The sequence below is a fragment of the Euleptes europaea genome, chromosome 3, assembly GCF_029931775.1.
Source record: "Euleptes europaea isolate rEulEur1 chromosome 3, rEulEur1.hap1, whole genome shotgun sequence".
In the NCBI taxonomy this organism is placed as follows: Eukaryota; Metazoa; Chordata; class Lepidosauria; order Squamata; family Sphaerodactylidae; genus Euleptes; species Euleptes europaea.
This window is the reverse complement of record NC_079314.1, coordinates 100218802-100243134: the sequence shown is the minus strand read 5'-3', so window position 1 is coordinate 100243134 and position 24333 is coordinate 100218802. Positions and strand designations below refer to the sequence as shown.

The following is a 24333-nucleotide window of genomic DNA, read 5'->3' as shown; positions in this document are numbered from 1 at the left end:
CAGAATTTCTGAGACATAAAATCTTATTTCCTATTGTGGGTGTTTCTGTTTTGGTAGAGACTCCTTCTCTGTCATTTAATAATAGTATTTCAAGCTGATGTTTGACAGGTCCACTTTCCCTATGTTGGCAATTCCTGAATAAGGCATGTGTGCTGCACCTGTTGAATATCACACAACTCTTAAAAGCACATGAAAGCAGCTAGGTCTAGTGATGGTTCTTTCACTGGCAATTCCTTAGCACTGAAGCATGCCCTTGCCAAACGACCATGTGCAGCTTTCTTGGGCTACTCTCCCCAAGACTAAAGTATCTTTGTTCTGAGCTGCAACTGGTGCTGCTTGAACATCAGAGGCATAGCATCCAAATCGCAAGATGTCATAGATCCACTGTACACTTCATTGGTCAGGTCGCACCTGGAGGACTGTATGCAGTTCTGGAGGCCTCACTTCAAAAAGGATGTGGACAGAATTGAGTGGGTGTAGAGGAGAGCGACGAGGATGATCAGGGGCCTGAAGACCAAGCCCTACGAGGAAAGGCTGAGAAAGTTGGGAATGTTTAGACAGGAGAAGAGGAGGTTGAGGGGGAACATGAATGCTCTCTTTAAGTATGTGAAGGGCTGTCACTTAGAGGAGGGCAGGGAGCTGTTCCTGTTGGCAGCAGAGGATAGGACTTGCAATAATGGGTTGAAATTGTGGGCGGAAAGGTACCGGCTGGATATTAGGAGTTGTTCAACAGTGGCATCGGCTACCTTGAGAGGTGGTGAGCTCCCCCTCACTGGCAGTCTTTAAGCAGAGGCTGGGCAAGCACTTGTCAGGGATGCTGTAGGCTGATCCTGCATTAAGCAGGGGGGTGGTCTAAATGGTCTGTTATGGCCCCTCCCAACTCTATGATTCTAACGTTTGACAACTCTAATTCATACACGTGGTGCCAGATTGATGCATGATTTGGAGTGCAACTGAGGCACATGTGGGGAAACCTGCTCCCCCGGGGCTGATTTCCTGTCCTGCAGTTGTCCTTGAGGTATATTATTTGGCCTCACTGGGGAAGCCAATGCAGAAGAAACAGTGCCTACAGGACACCTCTTTCTGCACACATGATCAGACTCAGACACCCATGGCAATTGAGAACCTGAAGCTCCTGTGTGACTGTTACACAAGATGGAGGCCACAGTGTCTGAATCGGCCTGAGAAGGCATGTGTAGACATAGTCTGCCATCTCCTATGTAGAAGCGGTCAGTATTATTTTGAACTTCTGGTAACCTATTACAGAATAATAATTATTTTTTCTGGTTGTCGGGGGTGCAGCGGCCCCAGATCCTGCCTGAGGTGAGGAAGAGACAGACACCGTTACATCTTTAGCCAGAAACAAGCTAATACAGCATGAATGAGCACAGGCATGGGGGCAGGGGGAGAGTCACTGTCCCTGTACAATAGTGGGGGGAAGCCTCAGGCAGACTGCAAATTGGGGGACTTGAAAGTGGTGATGGTGGAAAGTGCTGTGAAGTTGCAGCCGACTTACAGCGATCCTGTAGGGTTTTCAAGGCAAGAGACATTCAGAGGTGGTTTGCCATTGCCTGCCTCTGCGTAACTATCCTGGACTTCCTTGATAGTCTCCCATTCAAAGGCTAACCAGGGCCGATCCTGCTTAGCTTCCAAGATCTGATGAGAGTGGGCTAGCCTGGGCCATCCGGGTCAACATGTGTCCCAATTTTCACCTGAAAAATCTGCCGCCCAGTCCTTACCCAGCCCTTCTTCCAAAGAGTTCAGAGTTGCCTGTATGATCTTCAGTTCTTTTGTTTTATCCTCAAAACCCTGTAAGATAGGTCAGGCTGCGAGAGTGGGACTGGCCCAAGGTCACCCAGTGAGTATCATGGATCACTGGGGATTTGAACCTGAGTTTCCCAGATCCCACTATAACACGCTCCCAATTATGTCTCACGGTCTGGAGGGATACGTTGCTGTTCTCTTTGGTCTTGTCAGAAAGCAGCAAAAGAGTTTTTAAATAGTAACGCTAGCCTCAGAATTTGACCCAGCTTTCTCATTCTGGGTCAGTTCCTTTAAAAACTATGCAAGGATGTTTGGTTAATTGTTTCAGGGTTCTTTTTTCTTCTTTTTTAATATCTGGGATTGAATCTGTAACGAACCATTATCACAGAGATCAAAAAGGGGGCATGTCTGGAAATGCAATGAGCTCAGAAAATCCACTTAATCTTTATCATACAGCCAGAGTAATTTGTCCTGGATCTAGGAGGAAATCTGTTTAAGCTACAGTACTGAGCATAATAAAAATTTTGGTAAGAGCTAACTAGGATATTTAATAGCATTTTTCTTGCACAGCATGATACTTCGTTGGTTCACCAAACACCACTGCAAGGTGGGTTGCTGTCAGTCTCAGTTTACATACAGGCAAGAGGCTGGAAGACCGTGAGTTGGCCACAGATGGTCAGTGAGGCCCACAAGAGTTGAGCCAGATCTTCTAAGCCCCAATTCAACAAGCCATGGGCTTAGCCAAACTCATTCATACACCCATTCCTAGCCTAGCAACCTCTGACTTTGCAGCATAGCTGGTGATCCTTGCTGTGGACCTCCTCGGGTTAAGCAGTGAAAGGATTCAAAATAACAGAAAATCTCAGTTCATTCTTTAAAACCAAGACACAATCAACTGTACGCCAGTGATAAAACACACCATGGGCTTTACTGCATTCTCATTTTCCTTGTTTGTGTGTTTCTGTTGCTTGGGGGCAGAGGGGTTCTGCTCTGCACGTGTTTTGCTCTCTCTAGTGGTCGATTCAGTATGACATCACTTTATGTCCAGCATAAAATCCTGCAGTTTAAATGCGTGGGAAGGTATGCCAGACAGAAAGCGATGTAATATCGAATCGATCACTAGAGGGAGTAAAACATGTGCCGAACAGGGGTAAAACCCCCAAAGCAGCAGGAACACATACGCAAGGAAAATGAGAATGTGACAAAGCCCCAGATTAAAGAGAGGTCATAAAAGTTAGTATTAAAACCTGAAAACCTCAGCAAAATAAGATAAAATAAGCAAAGGACAGCATAACTTAAAACCAAATGTAAGGGGTTTACAATGTTTGGGTAAATAAAAATGTTCCAAAGCACAGGTGCCACTCCTGAGAAGGCCCAGTCTATGGTGCTCACCTGCGAAAGTGAGGGCACAAAGCAGGCCCTCTGTTCATGACCTCAATAGGTGGGCAGGAATGCATGAGAGAAGGTGCTGTGTTCCTAGACCACGTAGGACCTATACAGTTCTTTCATTAGACTCACTTGAAGGCCTCTGCCAAGGAATGATGAGGGCTGTTACCGCACTAGGTATTCCCAGCGATGTATTAAGAGTTTGGAAATGTTATAAAAAATACTGTTCGCACTTTCTATGTATTCCCACCGATGTATTAAGAGTTTGAAACTGTTATAAAAAATACTGTTCGCACTTTGTTTGGCCCCTTTAGCTGTGAAGACGTCTTGCAACCATTTTTTAGCCGTGGCATCCAAAAACCCTTTTAAAGCGATGTTTTTTATAACATTTCCAAACTCTTGATACATCACTGGGAATACCTAGTGCGGTAACAGCCAAGGAGAGGCCTCAAAAAAGCTAAATGACATGAGCTCTGACTCATAAAAACTTAACACCAGAATACGTTGTCTTAGTCTTTAAGGTGCCACTGGTCTCCTGTTTTATTTTGTGGGAGAGGCATCTTGATGGTGAAGGGGTTAGAGCAGCAGCAGAAGTGATGGTTTTTGTACTCCTCTTTTCTCTACCTTTAAGCAGTCTCAAAGCAGCTTATAATAACCTTCCTTCCCGCCCCCCAACACAACAGGAACCTTTTGAGGTAGGTGGGGCTGAGAGAGTTCTGAGAGAACTGTGACTAGCTTAAGGTCACTCAGCAGGCTTCATGTGTAGGAGTGGGGAAACCAACCTGGTTCACCAGATGAGAGTCCGCCGCTCATGTGGAGGAGAGGGGAATCAAAACCGGTTCTCCAGATTAGAGTCCAGCGCTCTTAACTACTACTGGCTCTGGAAGAGAGATTACTCACCGTGTCTGTATTAAACTTCCCGTGGCCTTTCAAGTGGTCCTGAAGCCCTTGGCTTTTCCCTTTTGGAGGGGGCAACTGGGGCGGTGGCTTCTTGCTACCAGCTGCCGACTTATTGGCTCCCAGCTTGGGTTGGCTCACTGCTTTGCTCTGGTTCCCGTCCCGAGGAGCTCCAGCGCCTCCTTCCACCTTCTGCAACCCAGCAGAGGGCTGTCTTCTCGCCCCTCTCCCTCCGTCTCCTTCATGGGATGAGGCGGGGGTCTTCCTGCCCCTAGCAGACGCAGCAGAGCACTCTTCGGCAGCCTGCTTTCCCCCAACCAACAGCCCACCGGCTTCAGCCAGGGGGAAAAAAGGCATTGAAAGCACTGTGAGGGTGGCCAATGCCAAAAGCCTCATGCTTGGGCTCCGTTTCCTCTCCCAGTTGTCTGGGCACAGGGATGCTGTTGCCTGGGAGCTTGCTGGAAGGGGGGAAAGCAGCCTCTCTCTCTCTCTCTCTCTCTGCACGAAGGGCTGAAGCCCTTTTATGTGTCTGAATCCCCAGCTCCCCCCCCCCCACACCCTTTGTGATACTGAAATTTCTAGCTTGTACCTACAATCCTGGCTGCTTGGAAAATTCCTGCTGCCCTCCTACAAGCAACACCCAACTTCTTTGTGAAGGTAAGTCCCTTGTGCTTCCTTACAAGTGGGATGGTCTAATGCCATCTTTCCCCATCTTTGTGATAATGGAACATTTCTCTCTCTCCCTTTTTTGGCTGAGCAGGTGCTTCAGTGAGTGCATTTAAAATTCTTGCATTAGAAGGTTCCTAAGAAGGAAGATTGGCTCTTTAAACTTTTGGATTACAAAGGGTCCGCTGGATTGACTGCTCTTTAGGAGGATAAAACCCTGGATAAATATGACTCAACATGGATGCCATTTCAAAATTATATCAACTTAAAATATGGTTTGAAAATATGATTGGACTACACAAATTTATGAGTCTTAAGACAAATTTTATTTAGGTATTGGTTTATTATGACAGTTTTTTCTATTTACAATTGTTTTAATATAGAGTAATTCATAAAATGCGGGATATAATCGAGACAGAGGAATATCAACCAGAATAAGCTTGGGAAGTCAAAGTAAATTGAGAAGATACGACTATTCTTTGTATAGTTTGAAAGTCTCAGTGAAGAAATTTTGACATTGTTTGATTTTGGATCTCAATTGTAACTTAAATTTTTTCTTTTGTGTTTCCTCTATTGTTGTTTCTTAATAAAGTTGAATAAAAAAATTCTTGCATTAGATGAAAGGGTGTGTGTGAGAAAGATATGAATAAAGGCCTTGCTTGATATCAACAGTATCTTCTTAATGAATGTAGATATATAGTTCATTCGTGTTTGCGTGCCACTGTTATTTCCTCAGTGGTTGCAAAAGAATTGCTGCTGGGACTGATTTATGGGGCGTGACATTTTTGGGTCCACACACAGGGCTGCTTCTACACACAAGGACTTTGGCCTATGTGGCCACCGGTAGGAAGCCCCTGCTTTTTGAGGGGGAGCTTCTACATGGCATCATGCTCCTTACAAGCATGACTTGTAAGCTTCCTCCTCTGAGCTGGGGGTGGGGGGGAAGAGAACGCTCAAGATCAAAGGGGAAACTGAGGGATGGCTGCAGATGGAGCATCTTTGTGGACACTATGTTGTGGATATTATGTTATCATTGCAGTATAACAAGCATTTGCAACTGGATTTTCCTGTGCGGACAAGGTAGTGTATTGATGTGTGGCTGCAGCCTGGGTGCAGAATTCTGGTTTTCTTTTAGTCCGGTATTCTCACAGACACATGGAGTCACATAGTGCGAAGTCCACCGAAGAAGGGAAGGAAAAGAGGGTATGTCAACCAGCTCCTCTGCTATAATCACGGAACCCACTTCGTTCAAATTCAAAGACAGGCCCATTTTATTATTATTATTATTTTACGTTATTTGTAGTCCGCCTTTCTCGCATGGACTCAAGGTGGATTACACATAGAGAATCAGTACAGTCAACAAAATGGGTCATTTAACAACTAATGCATTAGGATATTAGAAGTTTGGAACCACCAGAAAGAAACAGACATATAGCATAATTATTAACATGACACATTAAGCAGTACAGAAATTACACAACAGGATCCTATTTACAATATGCTAAATACAGCAGTAAAGACCACAAACCCCATTCATTTATCCAAGTAAGATTGTGAAACCATTTCGTACTGTGCAGCTTTATTAAAAAGGCAAAGGTCATCTGTGCAAGCACCGGGTCATTCCTGACCCATGGGGTGACGTCACATCCCAATGTTTCCTAGGCAGACTTTGTTTATGGGGTGGTTTGCCAGTGCCTTCCCCAGTCATCTTCCCTTTACCCCCAGCAAGCTGGGTACTCATTTTACCGAATGAGTAAAGTTTAACTCGGTAAAGGTTGACTCGGAAGGATGGAAGGCTGAGTCAACCTTGAGCCGGCTACCTGAAACCAACTTTCCGTTGGGATCGAACTCCGGTCATGAGCAGAGCTTGGACTGCAGTACTGCAGCTTACCACTCTGCGCCACGGGGCTTTATTACCTGTGCAGAAAAGCCCTCTTGAATAGTTCAGTTTTGCATAGTTTGCAGAAGGCCAGGAGAACGGACCCTTGTTTACTTACTGAGAAGGTTCCTTCCGCTCTGAGTGACAAGGGCATCTTGCAGCTCGGGTTATTCACGCCCACTGTTCAGGGAGGCAGGACTAATTTTTAACTTCCTGTCTCCTAGGGCGGGAATAGCCCCAGCTTCCAGTTTCCCTCCTGCACTTGTGTACAGCAGAGCTGCTGTAGATTCTTAGCTAGAATAGGGAAATATCTATATCTGTTACCTTCATTCATCTAATCTTTATCTAAGTCTATCTATTTGTCTTACCTAAATCTATCTACTTACACACACACACACACACACACACACACACACACACACACACACACAATTAAACCATTTTGTGTCCCGTCTGTGGACTCAAACCCTTTTCCTTTTCCCCCGTCTGTGGACTTCACTCTACAATTCCCTCGGAAGCCATGGCTACTGCCGCCGCTTCCAGAGGACGGGAGGATGATGATTATTGGAGCCCAAGGAGGATGGGGTTTGGGGAAGGACTTTAATGCCATAGAGTCCAATTGCCAAAGTGGCTATTTTCTCCAGGTGAACTGATATCTATCGGCTGGAGATCAGTTGTAATAGCAGATCTCCAGCTAGTACCTGAAAGGTTGCCAGGTCCCTCTTTGCCACTTGCGGGAGGTTTTTGGGGAGGAGCTTGAGGAGGGCGGGGTTTGGGGCAGGGAGGGACTTCAATGCCATAGAGTTCAATTGCCAAAACGGCCATTTTCTCCAGGTGAACTGATCTCTATCAGCTAGAGATCAGTTGTAATAGCAGGAGATCTCCAGATAGTACGTGGAGGTTGGCAACCCTAAGCTTACCTGACCTCCTTGGGCAGGCCATTCCACAAGGCAGAAGCCACAATGGAGAAAGCACATGCGTGGGCATTTGTTGATTTTGCCCATTTGCAGGTTGGCACCTGCAGGAACCCCTGCTGACATGAGCGGAGTCGTCGAGGTGGAGCAAAGGGAGAGAGGCGGTCCCATCAAGAAGAGTCTCCCTGTTCCAGAGAATACCATGGAAGTGGATGGGAGTCATCAAGCAGAAGGCCTAAGACAGCTTCCATGTCTTTGTTCCCAGCCACTGCTGAGCCTGGACCTGTTCCACACTCACACTGGTGGCATTGATCGCTGGAGAAATAGGCTCATAAGAACGGAGGGAGAGGCTGGCAGATAAGAGGCCCATTCGGACACAGTTATTTGTGTCTTCACCAGCAAGCAGCCCAGCAATTATTCCAGCCATTAAGCTGAAGAGAGAAGAGGCCATTTTAGGTTCTGGAGTACTTCGGTGCACCAATGTTCTACAAAGTTGAAGTGCTTTTATGCCAGTGTCATGGCTTTCCCCAAAGAATCCCAAGAATGGTAGCTAGAAGAAAATGCCAGTCTGTGTCACAGAACTATATGTGCTAAGAACATAAGAAAGGCCATGCTGGATCAGACCAAGGTCCATCAAGTCCAGCAGTCTGTTCCACACAGTGGCCAACCAGGTGCCTTTAGGAAGCCCAAAAACAAGACAACTGCAGTAGCATTGTCCTGCCTGTGATCCAAAGCACCTATTATAATAAGCATGTTCATCTGATCCTGGAGAGGATAGGTATCCATCATGACTGGTATCCATTTTTACTAGAGTTTGAATAATTACTATACTGAAGATGTGCCCAGACTGAAAGAGCTAATTGGCTCAAGCCCTCTGGGAGTCAAGCTACCTATTTCCAGAGACACAGGGCTGCTGCTGAAAATGGCATCTCTGCGTCAAAGACTGTCCTGGTCCCTTGCAATGTGCAGCAGCACTAGCCCCACCTCCTTATCCTCACACACTGCATTTCCATCCAGCTTGGATGGAAGATCTTGAGATATCAGTGGATGAAAGCTTGGTCATAAATTGGGTCACATGGCATGAAAGTAATAAATAACTTGTCCCACCTCCTTATCCTCACACGCTGCATTTCTTGTCCAGGACAATGGACCGCACCGATGGCCGTGTCTACACTGCCAATTTTAAAACTGGTTTCAAAATCATTTAACCATCACGGTTCCCTACAAGGAATCTTATGAACAGCCGAGCTATAAGGGGGCATGAACAGAATTTCCAGGGATCTCTGGTGAAAGCAGTGACAGTTCAAACCAGGCTGAAATAGATTTATGTGTGCAGTGCGGACGTACCTCTGTGGATGATTGAAAATGCCACAGGTTCCTGCTTTTAGCATGGAAGTTTAAAGTAATCCACAGGAGCGGTCACCTAATCAATTAAAATTCCTCTTGACATTCAAAGGTGTTGAAGCCACCCATTTATCCTGAACACTGCCTGAAGAGTACCCCTCTCAATTAAGTGGGGTTGTGCTCCTAAGAGCGCCCAGGTGGTTCTAACAATTGCTATATCATCCAAAGACGTGGGGAAAAAATTTTCCCTCTCCAATTTCCTCCCGAGTTTTAACTGTCTCCATTTCCTTCCCTTTCACAAAGGCTCAGAAAGTGACAGCTTACAATAACCTCCCCGTCTTTCGCCACCTCCAGATAAATATTTGGAGCAATTATTCCTTAGCAATGCCGCGTACATCCATGCACTGTTATGTTGTCACAGCAACGGGGGGAGGGGAGGATCAAACAGAGGAAGATGGGGAATCCCATGGCTACCTTGAGCAATTAAGCAATATACCTGTCACCTGCTCCTGAGACATTCACTATCTCCTCCATGGGGACTGGGATTGCTGGATAGTGAGCGGCACACAGCTCACCTCCTGTAGTCTAGGGCATGAGACAAAACAATTTATGTGATTGCAGCCAAAGAAGAAATGTACTGCATGAGTCTCCGCTCTTCAAATAAATATTACAGATGAAAGGACCCTGATAATGGCCAACGGTATCAGTGGAGTTCATGCCAAAGGAAATCCTCCAATTCATTTCCATGCGAGGAAAAATTTGCAGCGGTTTGGGTTTAGCGCTCCTTTTCCCTCACACATTGGTAAGCGTCTAAGTGTAATTTTTTTTGCTGTCAAGTCACAGCTGATTTATGGCAACCCCTGGTGGGGTTTTCAAGGCAAGAGACATCCAGAGGTGGTTTGCCCTTGCCTGTCTCCATGTCACGCCCCTGGTATTCCTTGGAGGTCTCTCGTCCGAATACAAGCCAGGGTTAGTGCTGAGCGTGTGTGACTGGCCCAAGGTCACCCAGCAAGCATCTATGGCGCGAGTGGGGATTTGAACCTGGGTTTCCCAGGTCCTAGTCCAACACCTTAACCACGACACCATGCTGGCTTTCTTTTCTAAATCTAAGTCTGTACTATAGCTGAATTAATCCCAAGGAGTCCTGAGAACAGTAATTTCATGAGTGGACCCAGATGTCCAGGGACAGATGATCAAGGATACAACCTTCCTTTCTATTACACGCTCCCCTCTCCAGCTGTCATTCATGGCTCCCATCTTCCATGCATTAACCCCCTTTGTATGTGTAACCTTGTGCTTTTACCCTGCTGCAAGCTCCAGGATGAAGAGAGACGCTCCCGTTCACGTTCTGGCCACAAACGAGGACACCATGTTGACCAAGGGTTACCACTGCACAGTGCAGCTCTCTCAGTAAGGGGAGGACAAGGGCCACAGCAGTCTCGATAACGTCTTCCAGCTTGGATGGAGGATCTTGAGATATCAGTGGATGAAAACTTGGTCATAAATTGGGTCACATGGCATGAAAGTCATACATAACTCATCCTCCTATCACTAGGATATATTAGGGACTGGAAGATAAAAGAAATCCCTTGTCTAGATCTTAGCAAACCACACAGCAGTCCCAGTCTTAACAAACCACAGATCTCAGCAAACCTTTCAGGTCATTAATGCATGGGAGTTTTACCTGAGGTTCGTTGCTCGCTGGACCCACGCTTTCCTGTTGGGAATCTATGCACCAGCAGTCTCCAAGCTCCAGTCAAGTCCCTCCCCCTTTAAATGCTGCTTTGTAATTGGCTTACTTTGTAGTGCTTACTGTGAGAGAAAATCCCACCCCCAAAACCCAATTGCCAAATAAAAAAGCATTTTAAGAAAAAATAAAAAACGGCGCAATCTGAAAGGAGGTGGGGGGAGAAATCCAAACTTCGTTTTTTAAAAGCCTTTCTTCTGCTCAGAAAGAGCTCTGAGGAAGCAGGAAGCATTTGAATCCCTGCCTCTTTACACCCAGCTTTGTAATTGGCTGTGAGAGAAAGCAAGCTTGTGTGTCCCGTGCTTTGCTTTATCCACAGGGATTTCACCTGGGCTGAGCTCAGGGGATAGGGAAGAATTGAGTTAACAGGAACGGGAAATCCCGGGATTTGTGAGGGCTGGCAGGGAGGTCATCTCTAATGGACGGAAAACTCATGCATAACTCCAAGGAACAACCAAGACAGACGGGGGCGAATGTGAGTGAAAGTACTCCTGCATAAACAACCTCAGTCTCGATCCCAGAGAGATTAGGAACAAGGAAGAGGGAATGAATTGTGCAGAATAAGCGACTTACATGCAAGTTTTCTTCAATTCTGACTCAATTCTGACTTTGATTTGCAGACCAGAATTCAAAGAATTAGCTGGCGTCTCGTTCAATAAATACACTACAAAGTAATAATTAGGCAGTTGCCATGACTAGCCCTCCATCTGCATAAATGCAGTGCATTGGTACCTCCCACTGAGTGTCACATTGCTGAGTCTACAGACTGACTGCATATGGCTTTGATTCTAGACCAGGACTGAGGGCAGTTACCTCCATACAATGCACTGTATGGCAAAGTTAAATTCTGAAAGTGTTAAGGACCAGCTGCTTTCTTGGCCTCTGCACTATGAACTGGAAAGGTGGAGATGACATAAGAAACCAAAGGTCTCCATCCAAGAGTCTGTACTATAATAAAATAAGGAGGGCATAACTCAGAGGAGATGTCACAGCTCCAAGGAAGACAACAAGCTTTGCATTCAAGGCCCAATGTCCAAGTTCCTGGGCTCAATTTCCAGCTTTTCCAACTAAAGGGCCCCAAAGCTGAGAGGTATAGTGGAGAGCTGCATTCAGAATAAACACTACTGGGTTAGATGGGCCAAGGTATAGCTCTGTATAAGGCCCCTTCCCATGTTAATAGTGGGAAATACTCCCCCCCCCCCGTATCAGGTGTTTTACCTGCCGGCACAGGATGCCCCAAGGTCTGACTGATTGCTCTTAGTTCCCGTAGATTGGGAGAGACACATGCCAAGTTCCTCCAGCAGTCCGAAAAGAACGGCTTAGAAGCCTTGTCCACATCTGTCGGCTCATAATACACTTCAAAACAGCAATGCGTCAGGTTAAGTACCCCCCAACAAATTTGATGAGTGTTTTATTTACCCGTCCATCTAATTTGTACCCTTGCCTTTTCTACTAAAGAGGGCCAAGATAAAAACAAAGCTAATAATCATCAAAAACAATGGTTAGGGCTGCCACACCTGAGTTGATTGAGGTGATTCAATGGTTATTAATCATTATTAAAACTCATTAGATAATTAGCTAGAGGTACTGAAATAGTTGACAGCCCTAAAATTCAGAGATGCTGTCATTAAAATATCACAGTAACAACCATTCTGCTTGTTATTGAGTTCACTTGAGATTTTATCACAACATACATTTTCGTGAACAAAATGGGCCTCCAATTTTGGCTCAGTGTTGGATTGGTCTTCGGCAAATTTTGCATTTACAATACACATTCACAAAAATGTGCAAAGACAGTGTTTAGGTAGCAGGTGAAAAAGCTGTCAGCTTGAGTGTACACAACAAGACCCCGTCTGGAAAGGGGGATGCAGTTCAGAGCACATGCTTTGCATACAAAAGGGCCCATGCTCTATTTATAGGATCTCCCATTAAATGGTCCCCTGAATTAGGACTGAAAGAGACCTCTGCCAGAGGCCTTGGACAGCCACAAGCAGTCAACGTATCCAATACTGGGCTAGGCAGACCAATGAACTGAATCAGTATAATGCAGCTTCACCAATTCATGTTGAGTGAATTCAAATTAAAACAGCAGTTGTCCACTGAGTGACCCTGTTTGGGGTCAGTGTAACATCAATTAAGACCATGTGTATGCTTTTGATTTGCAGCCTGGTGTGGGGATATAAGGTACAGTGCAGGTTCAACGTATGAGAAAATGTTGGCTAGAAGAGCATATATATCTTATAAAAGACAACTGGGAATAGTAAAGAATCAATATAGTTTCAGTTACAGCATGTATGTCTTTGATTTGCAGACCAGTGTGGATCGGGTATAGTGTAGGTTCAATATCTAAGAAAACATCAACTAAAGAGTAAATATAACTTATAGAAGTCAATGGAAATCAAGGAGAACCCCTTTTGGTTTGGATATAGGCAGAAAATGACTTCACGCTTCATTTAAGGAACAACACACCAGCTCTTTTCTGTTTGCAGCCACAGCACAGCTTTAGCTTCCCCCCCACACACACACACATGGTTTTTGCACCCTAAAACTGCCCCATGGAGCCCCTATTGGCCCCATTGGAAAAATCACGTCTTGGACCCAACAAGAGTTCCATGGGGCACTTCGCAGGTGTGAAATCATAAGAACATAAGAAAGGCCATGCTGGATCAGACCAAGGCCCATCAAGGCCCACTGTGTCTGTTCACACAGTGGCCAACTAGGTGCCTCTAGGAAGCCCACAAACCAGACAACGGCAGCAGCATTATCCTGCCTGTGTTCCACAGCACCTAATATAATGGGCATGCTCCTCTGATCCTGGAGAGAATATGTATGCGTCATGACTAGTATCCATTTTTATTACTAGCCATGAATAGCCCTCTCCTCCATGAACACGTCTACTCCCCTCTAAAGCCTTTCAAGTTGGCAGCGTGGGGGGGGGGTGTCTAAAGCTGCTTCTCCCTGAGTGATGACCCAGTGTGTGTCTCCCATCACACATGTGTTACAAAGTTCTCATGTTGTTTCCCAACAAACATGAGGATTTTATAACATGTAGATAGCCTCTAGATGAAAGACGATGCCAGCTACTTTCAATTTCCACTGGGTGAGTGGGAAAAGTGCCTGACGCCTGAAATCAAACTGTGCTTTGGGATTGCCCCGCAGTGTTGCTTCTTACCTGCCAAGTGATGTTCTCTGGCAAGCTGACCGACATACTGAATTGTGGAAATGGGTACATTCCCATCAATGCATACCAGCGGGGCCCGGCACAGGCTCTCTTTGAATCCAGACACCTGAAGGGAAGGCAGAAGACTGTTGGCAATTAGCAGCCTATCTGAGAATACAGATCCTTCCTCTTTCTAAAATAAAAGTGGAGAAATCCAGAGTTGGATGTTGGCCATTTGACGTGAGTGTTCTGGCTGCCCTGGTTGATTTGGGATTGATCAGTAACATTGGGTGTTGAAATATTGTCATTCCCTTTTATTTTCCTCCGAGCAATAAATTTGGAATCGAGTCAGGTGCCTCATTGCTGTGCCTGAACGACATGAGGGTCAACAGCAAGAAGATGTTTCTTTTCCACAAGGATCTATTTCCTGTGGGATGACTGGTGTCGCATAAGTTGTGTTGTGGACCTGAATCTCCTCCAGCATCTCAGCATGTTACAAGATGATGTGGACAGAAATCCTGCTTTCCATTTGCTGGTCTATCATCCGGTGGCCCCTTCTGCATGGTCTGAAGTGTGCCTGGTACTGTAATCAGATTCTTTCAGTGAGGTGTTACTGTGTGTTTGTTTATTTCTGTCCTCCCCAAGGACGATCTAGGAGAGTGACCAAAAGAAGAAGAAAAAACCCACTGTCATGCATCACTGTAACATCTCAAGTACCAGGAGGTCTCCAAAAAGGCTCGTGAGAGTACAGCTGTCTCCAAAGGGCTTCTAAAGAAGGGCATTTGTATTTGTATCATATACAGGTAAACGTGCAAGCACCGGATCATGACTGACCCATGGGGTGACATCACATCCCGACGTTTACTAGGCAGAGTTTGTTTTACGAGGTGGTTTGCCAGTGCCTTCCCCAGTCATCTTCCCTTTACCCCCAGCAAGCCGGGTGCTCATTTTACCAACCTCGGAAGGATGGAAGGCTGAGTCAACCTTGAGCCGGCTACCTGAAACCGACTTCCGTCGGGATCAAACTCAGGTTGTGAATTCGATACATAACAGAGGTTTAAAACTACACTGCCTGCAAGCTGCTCTCCAAGGGCTCGTCCAAAAAGGTCTTTCATAGCCTTGCTGCCATTTTGGCTAGACTACTGGCCTATGCTATATAGGTTTTCTTCTTTTTGAATCTTGTATTTCATCAAGAAATCACTGAAGGCAACATCACAGCAGAGCATCTATCAACAGGTACAGACTGATGGAAATTCTGAGGCTGTTCTGTTTCACAGGGATCCCAAGGAATAATACATAGCTGTGCCCTCTTTTTCCCTTTCTTTACCGTCACAGCCTCTCCTCCCTTTTCCTACCCACATTTTGTTAGAAATTACCACTTTTTTCCCCTCCAGGAATGAATCTTTAGCTTTAACGAGAGTATTGATGATAAACGAGTCACTGAATTGTATGTGTCTTCCTAAATAAACACCATTGGCTGTTAAGTATCAGCTCTTGATTTTTGTCAACAGTCATCTTAATAGGGGAAAGGGTGGGGTTGCACTTGAATCGCTCCTAATCACCTCTTCCATTAGTTTCCCAAAATGTTCCCCCCAACCATCAACCAGACAGTGTTTATCTTCGTTTCTACAGAGCGGCACATTCCAGAAACACAAGAGCTGTGGGAGGAGGCGATGGAAAACGGAGAAATGGTTTTCAGCACTCCATCATCTCCTCGGTTTCCAGAATGCAAGAACAAACTCGATGTAGGTAGCCATGAACTCACTGACAGCTCAAAAAAAAAAAAAAAAAAGCTTCCTAGAATGACAGCTTGTCTGGTCCTGGCTACAAAATCATGAAATTGCTTATTGGGTGACTCTCCTGTAGGAAAGCATGGTAATGAACTGGGGTTCTGCTCACCTGTGGCTCAGTCTATCTTTATATCACAAAAGGGGGATGATAATGTTTCTTCGGGAGTGTGGATATCCCATTCGGTGACTTTAATGGCTCTGGCCAAGCAGCCACTAGGGACTGGAGGAGGTGACTTTCCCTGTTGGCTGAAGGAGGCGGCCAAGCGTAGGGCTGTGAGTGTGTGAAATGAAAGCACAGTTCAGATGCCCCAGGATACAAAGAGGCAAACAGACTCCGCTTGGACTGTCTGAAGCACCATGGGGACACAAGCACTCTCTCTCTCTCTCTCTCTGGGATCTGATATGAACACACATGAAGCTGCCTTATAGAGAATCAGACCATCAGTCCATCAAGGTCAGTATTGCCTACTCAGACTGGCAGCAGCTCTCCAGGCCGAGGTCTTTCACATCACCTACTACCTGACATTTTAAGCACAAAGCTGCCTTGCACTGAATCAGACCCTTGGTCCATCAAATCAGTATTGCATACTCAGACTGGCAGAGGCTCTCCTGCTACCAGGTCCAATTAGCTGGCGATGCCAGGGATTGAACCTGGGACCTTCTGCATGCCAAGCAGATGCTCTACTACTAAGCCACGGTCTCGCCCATGTGGGGCAGCAGATCTGCAAGAGTTCCTCTTTGCCTCAACCCATGCTCTACTTGTATGTTTGGAAATAAAGCGCCATAAGACCAATGCTCTTTCCTCCAAAGGGGACCTACCTGGGCAAGGGCTAGCGCTTGGCACTTCTCACTGCTGGGAGAAGCAGGACGTGCCTAACAAGAGGATACATGAACTAGCTCTAACCAATGGACATCTCTGCTGTTTCCACAGGAATCCCTTCCATCACTGCCTAGTTCCAGATCTCCCTTTGTTTCCCTTTGAATCACCCTTCTGGGAAACCTACCCCCTCCCCCATAGGAAGGGAGGGGACAACAGAAGCAAGAACAGGGGTTTGCACCAAAAACAAAAAACAGCAGGGCCTTACATATTGCTCTGTTATCTGCTGGTGAATCTCCATGTCTCCCAAGCCAAGTCTGAGCTCTCCGCTGCCTGTGATTATAGCGCAATAAGTGGCCGTGTTGTGTCCATCCAGCTGAGAGACTCCACTCATATCCTCAAAGCAAGAAAGAGAGGCCTTTAGTCTGTCAGGAATGGAAAATGTTACTTTTAAGTTCTAGTTGTGCATGCTCATCAGAGGGACCATAAATGTACTTAGGTGAAAGGTCAAGGTAGTCCCCCTGTGCAAGCACTGGGTCATTACTGACCCATAGGGTGATGTCACATCACGGCGTTTACTAGGCAGACTTTGTTTACGGGGTGGTTTGCCAGTGCCTTCCCCAGTCATCTAAACCAGGGGTGTCGAACTCAATAGTTACGAGGACCAGATATGATATAAATGTCACTTGGTCAGGCCAGGCCTCGCCAGCCCAGATTGAAGGGGGGCTGCCTCGGCTGGCTCATAGGCCAGACAAAAGTTATCAAGGGCCGGATCTGGCCCTCGGCCTTATGTTTTATACCCCTGGTTTACACTTTACCCCTAGCAAGCTAGGTACTCATTTTACCGAGCTTTGAAGGATGGAAGGATGAGTCAACCTTGAGTCGTCTACCTGAAACCATCTTCCGTTGGGATTGAACTCAGGTCGTGAACACAACTTTGACTGTAGTACTGCAGCTTACCACTCTGTGTCACAGGGCTCCTATTTAAATGTACTCAGAAGAAGTAAACGCCCACCCCCACCCCCACCCCCACCCCAAGATTCTGCTTTTGCTTTCTCCTGGGATTGTACAATAAAGAATTCAACTGCTATGGATTTTGGTGTCTTTCATCAACAAACCCACATGGTCTTAAAGTGGGGTTGTTAACCTTCAGGTGACACCTGGAGATTTCCCGGAACAGCAACTGATCTCCAGATGACATAGATCAGTTCCCCTGGAGAAACTGGCTCCTCTGGAGGGTGGGCTCAATGTGTCTGCCCACTGAGGTCCCTCTCCTTCCCAAACCCCACCCTCCCCAGGCTCCACCCCCAAATCTCCAGGAATTTCCAAACCCAGAGTTGGCAATCCTATCTTAAAGCTGCGTGGGTTGGAAAGCCGGAGCAAGGAAGGGGAAGGTAGCAAAGTCACCCAATCCTTTCTCTCCTGTCATTGTGCTGATGGACCCATGGAAGAGGAAGAAAGGATGATTTCATTCCCTCCCCCTCCCCACTGCATTCTCCTGACCCACGTGGCTACATGGTCCTGGGACCCCCAGGAAAAAACTTTCCCATGATCAGAATGGACTTCTGAAGAGGGGGGGAGGGTGCAGGAAAGATTTGTGCATTTCACTAATGGACGGCTGGATCCAACCCATTGTTTACAGAAGTCAGGGAGGGAGAGCTCCCTACCACGAAACTACACTGCTTTTCAGACCACATATGGTTATTCCATAGAACTTACTTATCTGGTTAATACAGAAAATAAAAAGCACAAAAAAGTCTCCATTAACTGTCGTCCCCCCCACCCAATTTAATCTCCAACTGATCTAAGAATGTCAAAAAGGGCAAGAGTCCAGTAGCACCTTAAAGACTAACAAAAATATTTTCTGGTAGGGTATGAGCTTTCGTGAGCCACAGCTCACTTCTTCAGATACCACTGTGAATGATCTAAGAATGGACCTTCAACTTTTCTGTGAATCTTGCCTCCCCTTCCCCCAACCTTGAACTGGCACCCTGGTGGCTGAGCAAAACAGCAAAAATACAGATGTAATAGTCCTTCAACATTTTCATTCCTTTACCCCCTGCCCCCCCCCCCCCATCATGGCAGCTGGAAATTTGAACTTAATTGATTTGCAAACTATGCAGTCACGCTCTGGACAACAGACACTAGGGGATTTCTCCTGTGCAAGCCCAATCAAGTGAATGAGACGTGTGCAATCGTCTGCTACCCAAACTATGGTAGCGTGCACAGCGTCAGACCATCAGGTGGCCCTCCGAAAAAGCCAAAACCACGCAGAATAGTTCATAATCACTCTGAGGGCTACCATATGCCTGCAGTAGCGTAGGACCGACTCAGAATGCTCATCCTTCCCCATTGCGGAGATGAAGGCAGGAGTTTTCCCGAGGCGACTTAAGCAATCTGAAAACAAGAAAGAGAACTGCTCAATAATTTCTTTTCCACAGCCAGCTGCAAGTGGAGCTGAAACCGAGTTCCATACAGCACTTAATATATAATGCTGCATCCCTAGGGTTGCCAACCTCCAGGTACTAACTGGAGATCTCCCGATATTACAACTGATCTCCAGCTGATAGAGATCAATTCACCTGAAGGAAATGGCTGCTTTGGCAATAGGACTCTATGGCATTGAAGTCCCTCCCCTCTCCAACCCCGCACCCCTCAGGCTCTGCCCCAACACCTCCTGCCGATGGCAAAGAGGGACCTGGCAACCCTATGTAAATCCAGCAGTGCCCATGTAAACCCAGTGCCTATGTAAATCCAGCAACCCTATGTAAACCCATCAAAATCGAGCAGTGACCATCCCCACTGGCCAGATCTTTCTACATGCTTACTCAAATGTAAGGGCTTGTTCAGCCAAAGTTCCAGTTTGCCCTGAAATTTTCCTGGGTATTTCTTTATTTGAACCTTAATTAATTACTTTCTTTCACTCACGGCTGACCATGTCACTCAGGAATCAGTGGGTAATTATTAGTTCTTGTTCCTGAGGTTTTGTGCAGGAGATGTGGGAGCCCTTAATTGGTGCTTTTCTCCTTGCAGCAACTGTTCATTTTTTAAAAAAGAAATTGTGTGGGCAGGACAGGAAAAATCCGAACTTTCCCACCTGCACAGCAACCATCCAGGCTTTGGTTGAATCTTTCTCAAAACTATGCAGCAAAGCAGGTTTGGGAAAGGCCAGGGAAGGGTAGGGGCTGTGGCTGAGTGGTAGAGCATCTGCTTGGCATGCAGAAGGTCCCAGGTTCAATCCCCGGCATCTCCAGTTAAAGGGACCAGGCAAGTAGGTGATATGAAAGACCTCAGCCTGAGACCCTGGAGAGCCACTGCTGGTTTCAGTAGACAATACTGACTTTGATGGACCGAGGGTCTGATTCAGTATAAGGCAGCTTCATGTGTTCATGTGAAATCCCAGGAGGTCCATGAAGACACTAAAGATGTTGAATCACTGCCCCCTTCCTCATGGATCCATTGCCCAGGGCTACTCCTGGGTCAAGCAAGGGTCATCTCTCACCCTGTGTAAGGTTGGCAGGTGGGAGTGGCAGCTGGCCACTGCCTGAGCCCCTGAAGGGGCAGGAAGACATGCTGCACAGGTGAAGTCTCTTCCTCCTCATTCCCCCTCCATTGGGAGGCGAGGCTGTGGGAGAGCCAGGGGTGGGGAGTTTCTCAGCCTGGAGCTCAGGACGTCTGCCCAGGATGCCCTGTGGGTAAAGCCATCCTTGCATGTGGAAGTTAAAGAGCCAGCGAGGTGTATTGGTTAAGAGCAGTGGTTTGGAGCGGTGGACTCTGATCTGGAGAACCAGGTTTGATTCCCCACTCCTCCACATGAGCGGCAGAGGCTAATCTGGTGAACTGGATTCCCCCCCCCCCCACTCCTGAACATGAAGCCAGCTGGGTGACCTTGGGCTAATCACAGCTCTCTTTGAACTCTCTCAGCCCCCACCTACCTCACAGGGTGTCTGTTGTGGGGAGGGGAAGGGAAGGGAAGGTGATTGTAAGCTGGTTTGATTCTCCCTTAAGTGGTAGAGAAGGTCGGCATATAAAAACCAACTCTTCTTCTTCTTCTTCTTCTTCTTAAAGCACAGCTCACCTGGGACAATGAAAGAGGGGAAAGGGGGGGGGGACTCCAGATGACCAGAAGGGTCGTACAATTGTTGTTGCGTTGGAACAAGAAAATAATAGGGGGACAGGGGTCTGTGGCAGCACCAAGCAGGGAGGGAATGGACTGTGTAGATGCTGTTGCTGCTCCCTTGCCACGTCACTTGCTGTAGCTGCCACAGCAGAGGCCCATCTTCCTGCCCCCATGTAGATTCAGCACAGGATGGAATGGAAAGTGCAATGCCAGGGGAGGGGGGCGCATTCACAATTGAGTGCGGAGATCTCAGTCAGACCACAGAAAGATGCAGGCTCACAGTTATGTTGCTTATGGTTTTCTCAATGGCTAGCCACTAAAAACTGATCCTACATAGGAGCATAATTAGAACGCGTTACCTGCCAAATTTCTCCCCACTCCACCAAAAGACTGTCTCACGGTTGACGGGTTTGTTTGTCCTCCATCCTGCAAGTGCAAAGGAGAAGTCAATAGGACTGCATTTAAACAGGCTTAATTTCCTTTTCATTCTCAGGAGGTGCAAAAATACTCCACTCCTGCTGCAAAGTGCTCCCTCCAGAGATGTCATCTTGCTCCATAGTAGCCATTTAATCTGCAGTCCCCATCACTTATTTAACCATTTATTGAAGGGCATTCAATAATCATTCTGTCACTACAGAGAACACATCATTCTGTCACTACAGAGAACACGCCTCAGGCTGACACACGTCCTCCCTCCCCTCACGCTGTATGCCAAGATTGAAATTGTCCTGATTTAGAAGGATCTGCAATTTGTTTCGATATTTGAATCAGGTGCTTTAACAAACCTCGGGTTTGTTCCTTGCCTATAAACCAGGGTTCTGGTTCTGGTTTCCTAGTAGCTTAGAATCTTGGTTCATAGGTTAAAAACCAACAGAGGTTAAAGTTTGCACTTTGGCTGTGGCAACAAATTATGATTGGTCCTAAACCAGGCAACCTTCTGTCTGTGTGCAAAGGGAGGAAGGGGGAAGCAGATGGGTCTCCTTGGAGAATGTATTACACCATGAAACAGAAGAATCTCTATAAACAGTAGTAACAAACGACCTCTCCGCAGCAAGGCTAGGCTCCTGAGTACCTGAAGTCAGCTGACTAAAAAAAGGTTGGTAGGAAGACGTGTGTCCTTACTGACTTACGATCTAGAAGTAGATCTTTCCTGATTGTCTCTGGTCCCGGCTGGAATTAAAATGGGAATATGGGAGTGGATTCTCTCAGGTTTGAACTTTTTTTTTTAAGAACAGGAAAAACCAGGCAGAACAAAACAATGAGTTGGGAAAAGGGTAATTGCTGTTCGAAACTAGAAAAGAATAAATTAATTAAGAATGGGAGGAAGTACCAAGGAGCAACAAAACAAGAAACAGGTTGTCATAAAGAGGTGCAGAAGGTCAATACATTTTGAGTAGAAACTTTTCTGCATTGACACCTCAATTTTAATTCCATCAAAAGGTCGTATTATTTATGCTGTCTCCCGGAATGGCACCTGGAAACAACTGTGTTATAGCAGTTCCATACAAATATCAATAATTTTCTACAGCATTGATGTGTGTTCGGGGGGGTGGAGGGTTCTTCATTTCGATGTTCTGGAAAACAAATGACTTATAAACTCTGATCATCTGAGCTAACGTTCATCACCATTTCGACTTTCTTCCCCTCTCTTTATCCCTCTCCCTAAAAGGATTTAAATGTGTTTTCTTAGTTCATTTTGAATGCAACAGCCATTTCACCCTCCCGTTTCTCTTTTCAGCCACCTGTCAGCTAATCACAAACGTGGCCAGCCATTAGGCTGCAGAACAAAGCCTGCTTTTCCCAAAGCAAGGTTACCTCACCCGGTACCAACATTTTCCACCTAGACACAAGGTAATGCAAACAACTCTTTCTATTTATCGTAGGAAATTTTCTCTTTTTCTCATTCCACTCACCTGGGGTTTCATCACTGACTCTTAGCTCATGGGTCCAGATATCTGTTATCTGTCTGCCTTTTCATGGGGTGTCCTAACAACCATAATTCTTATCATAATAACATCTATGACCTAAAGCGGCAGAGAGCCGGGCTGCTCCACATCTCTGCTCCTCAGGACAAAGGCTGCTTCCACAAGGAACAATTCTCTGTGTAGCTCTCATTGCTCTTATTAATGCAGAAGCATTTGCAGAGCCAATGGCTCATCCACACAGAGATTTCCCCCGCATTTTCCTTGCCTCAGGTCCCCATAGTTGCCGTTCCCCAACACACACATACCAGAGGACTTTTTAAAAATTAATATAGATATAAATATCTTTATAAATAAATATAACTATAGATCACTATAGTGTTGTGATGTTATAATGACTGATTGCCAGATTTCATTTTTTAAAAGCAAATCTCTAGACCTTTTTGTTGCAGAGTTATAAGGGGGAAAGTGCATGGGCACTGACTCCCCATGGAACCTAGTTTGTGGTGGAGCCCACTCCCCGTTCTCAAAAATCCAAAAGTGCCCAAAGCCTCCGCAAGATTGCAGAGCTTTATTTTATATTGCTAGCCCTTACACTCCCTCACTTGTTGAGAGGCAGTGGAAGAGCTGCTTGTATCCAACCCATTTTTATGCAATAGACACGAACAGGGAAGGGATAATTCAGCCTAAATATTGCTGAACACGCTTACCACTATTGCTGAATCTTTTGCCTTGGCAATGAAATCAACGTTGATACCACCAATCACCACCTGAAATTGGGGAGGGGAATATAGATAGAATCACCATGCAGAACTTCCTTACATTTCCAAAGCCATGACCAGAAATGACCCCTACACATAGTAAGCAGAGCCCGGATTCAGCTGATATTTTTGTCTTCCAAACAGTTTGTCTCTAAGTTCAGCCTTAACATGCTAACTACTTTAAATGGGCAATAACGTAAGCAAAGAAATGAGAAATGGTGGCGCTGGAACAGACCCAATGACCAGCCAGTCTAGTCCCTTCCTAAAAAGAGGGCCAAACCTGCACCACATCCTGGAGATCAACTCATGCGATCCAAGCCCCGAAGTGCATCACATCTGAGATGCATCCCAAAATCAGGCCAACTCAGCCAATCCTCCAGGAAAGTCATGCCCATGTGCTTTAGGCTCAGTTGATTAATGCAAAGTAAGCAACTAGGAGAGGCGACACCCCTCACAGGGCAGAAGCAGCACTCACTGGTCTTGGAGCAGAAAATGCTTTTTTGTTTGGAGATGGGCCATCTCTCCTCCTTTGGGTCCTCTGGATCTTATTCAGGGCCATGGCTATTCGGCTGCCCACGTGGGCATTGTTCTTAATTAAAGCGATGTCCGATTGGAGATCGATGAAAGGAAAGTAAAAAAATACCCAGGAACCAACAGAAAAGTAAATGGAAGGAACAAGTACAAAGCTATCCTCTTCTCTATGGTCACATCTGTGCCACCACACCTATGTAGTAAAAAAGCTCTTTCTTTCTTTCTTTCTTTCTTTCTTTCTTTCTTTCTTTCTTTCTTTCTTTCTTTCTTTCTTTTTCTTCCTTCCTTCCTTCCTTCCTTCCTTCCTTCCTTCCTTCCCCACCTTTCTCCTCAATGGGGACCCAAAGTGACATCATTCTCCTCTCCTCCATTACATCTTCACAACAACCTTGTGAGGTTGGTTAGGCTGAGAGTGTGTGACTGGCCCAAGCTCACCCCAGAGAACTTCCATGGCATGAGTGGGGATTTGAACCGGGTTCTCCCAGATCCTAGTCCAGCACTCTAACCACGACACCACGCTGGCTCTCCACTCTCCACATTTTCACCCACTTGGACATGAACTTCACTGGGTGGATTCAGGGAGGTAATTCAGTCTAGCCTACCTCGAATGATTGCTGTGAAGAAGCAATGGTGAG

The 24333-nt window shown here is 46.1% G+C and overlaps 1 protein-coding gene across 1 annotated transcript in view; it reads right to left on the bottom strand.

Annotated features, from left to right (window-relative positions):
• LOC130474885 (uncharacterized) overlaps window positions 1-24333 on the bottom strand; it is a 42524-nt gene that overhangs the window by 3740 nt on the left and 14451 nt on the right. The window contains 9 exon segments of the mRNA XM_056846579.1: window positions 9347-9435; window positions 10154-10320; window positions 11816-11953; window positions 13770-13884; window positions 16633-16761; window positions 18667-18761; window positions 20844-20910; window positions 23117-23176; window positions 23643-23771. Coding sequence (XP_056702557.1) covers window positions 9347-9435; window positions 10154-10320; window positions 11816-11953; window positions 13770-13884; window positions 16633-16761; window positions 18667-18761; window positions 20844-20910; window positions 23117-23176; window positions 23643-23771 — 989 coding nt within the window.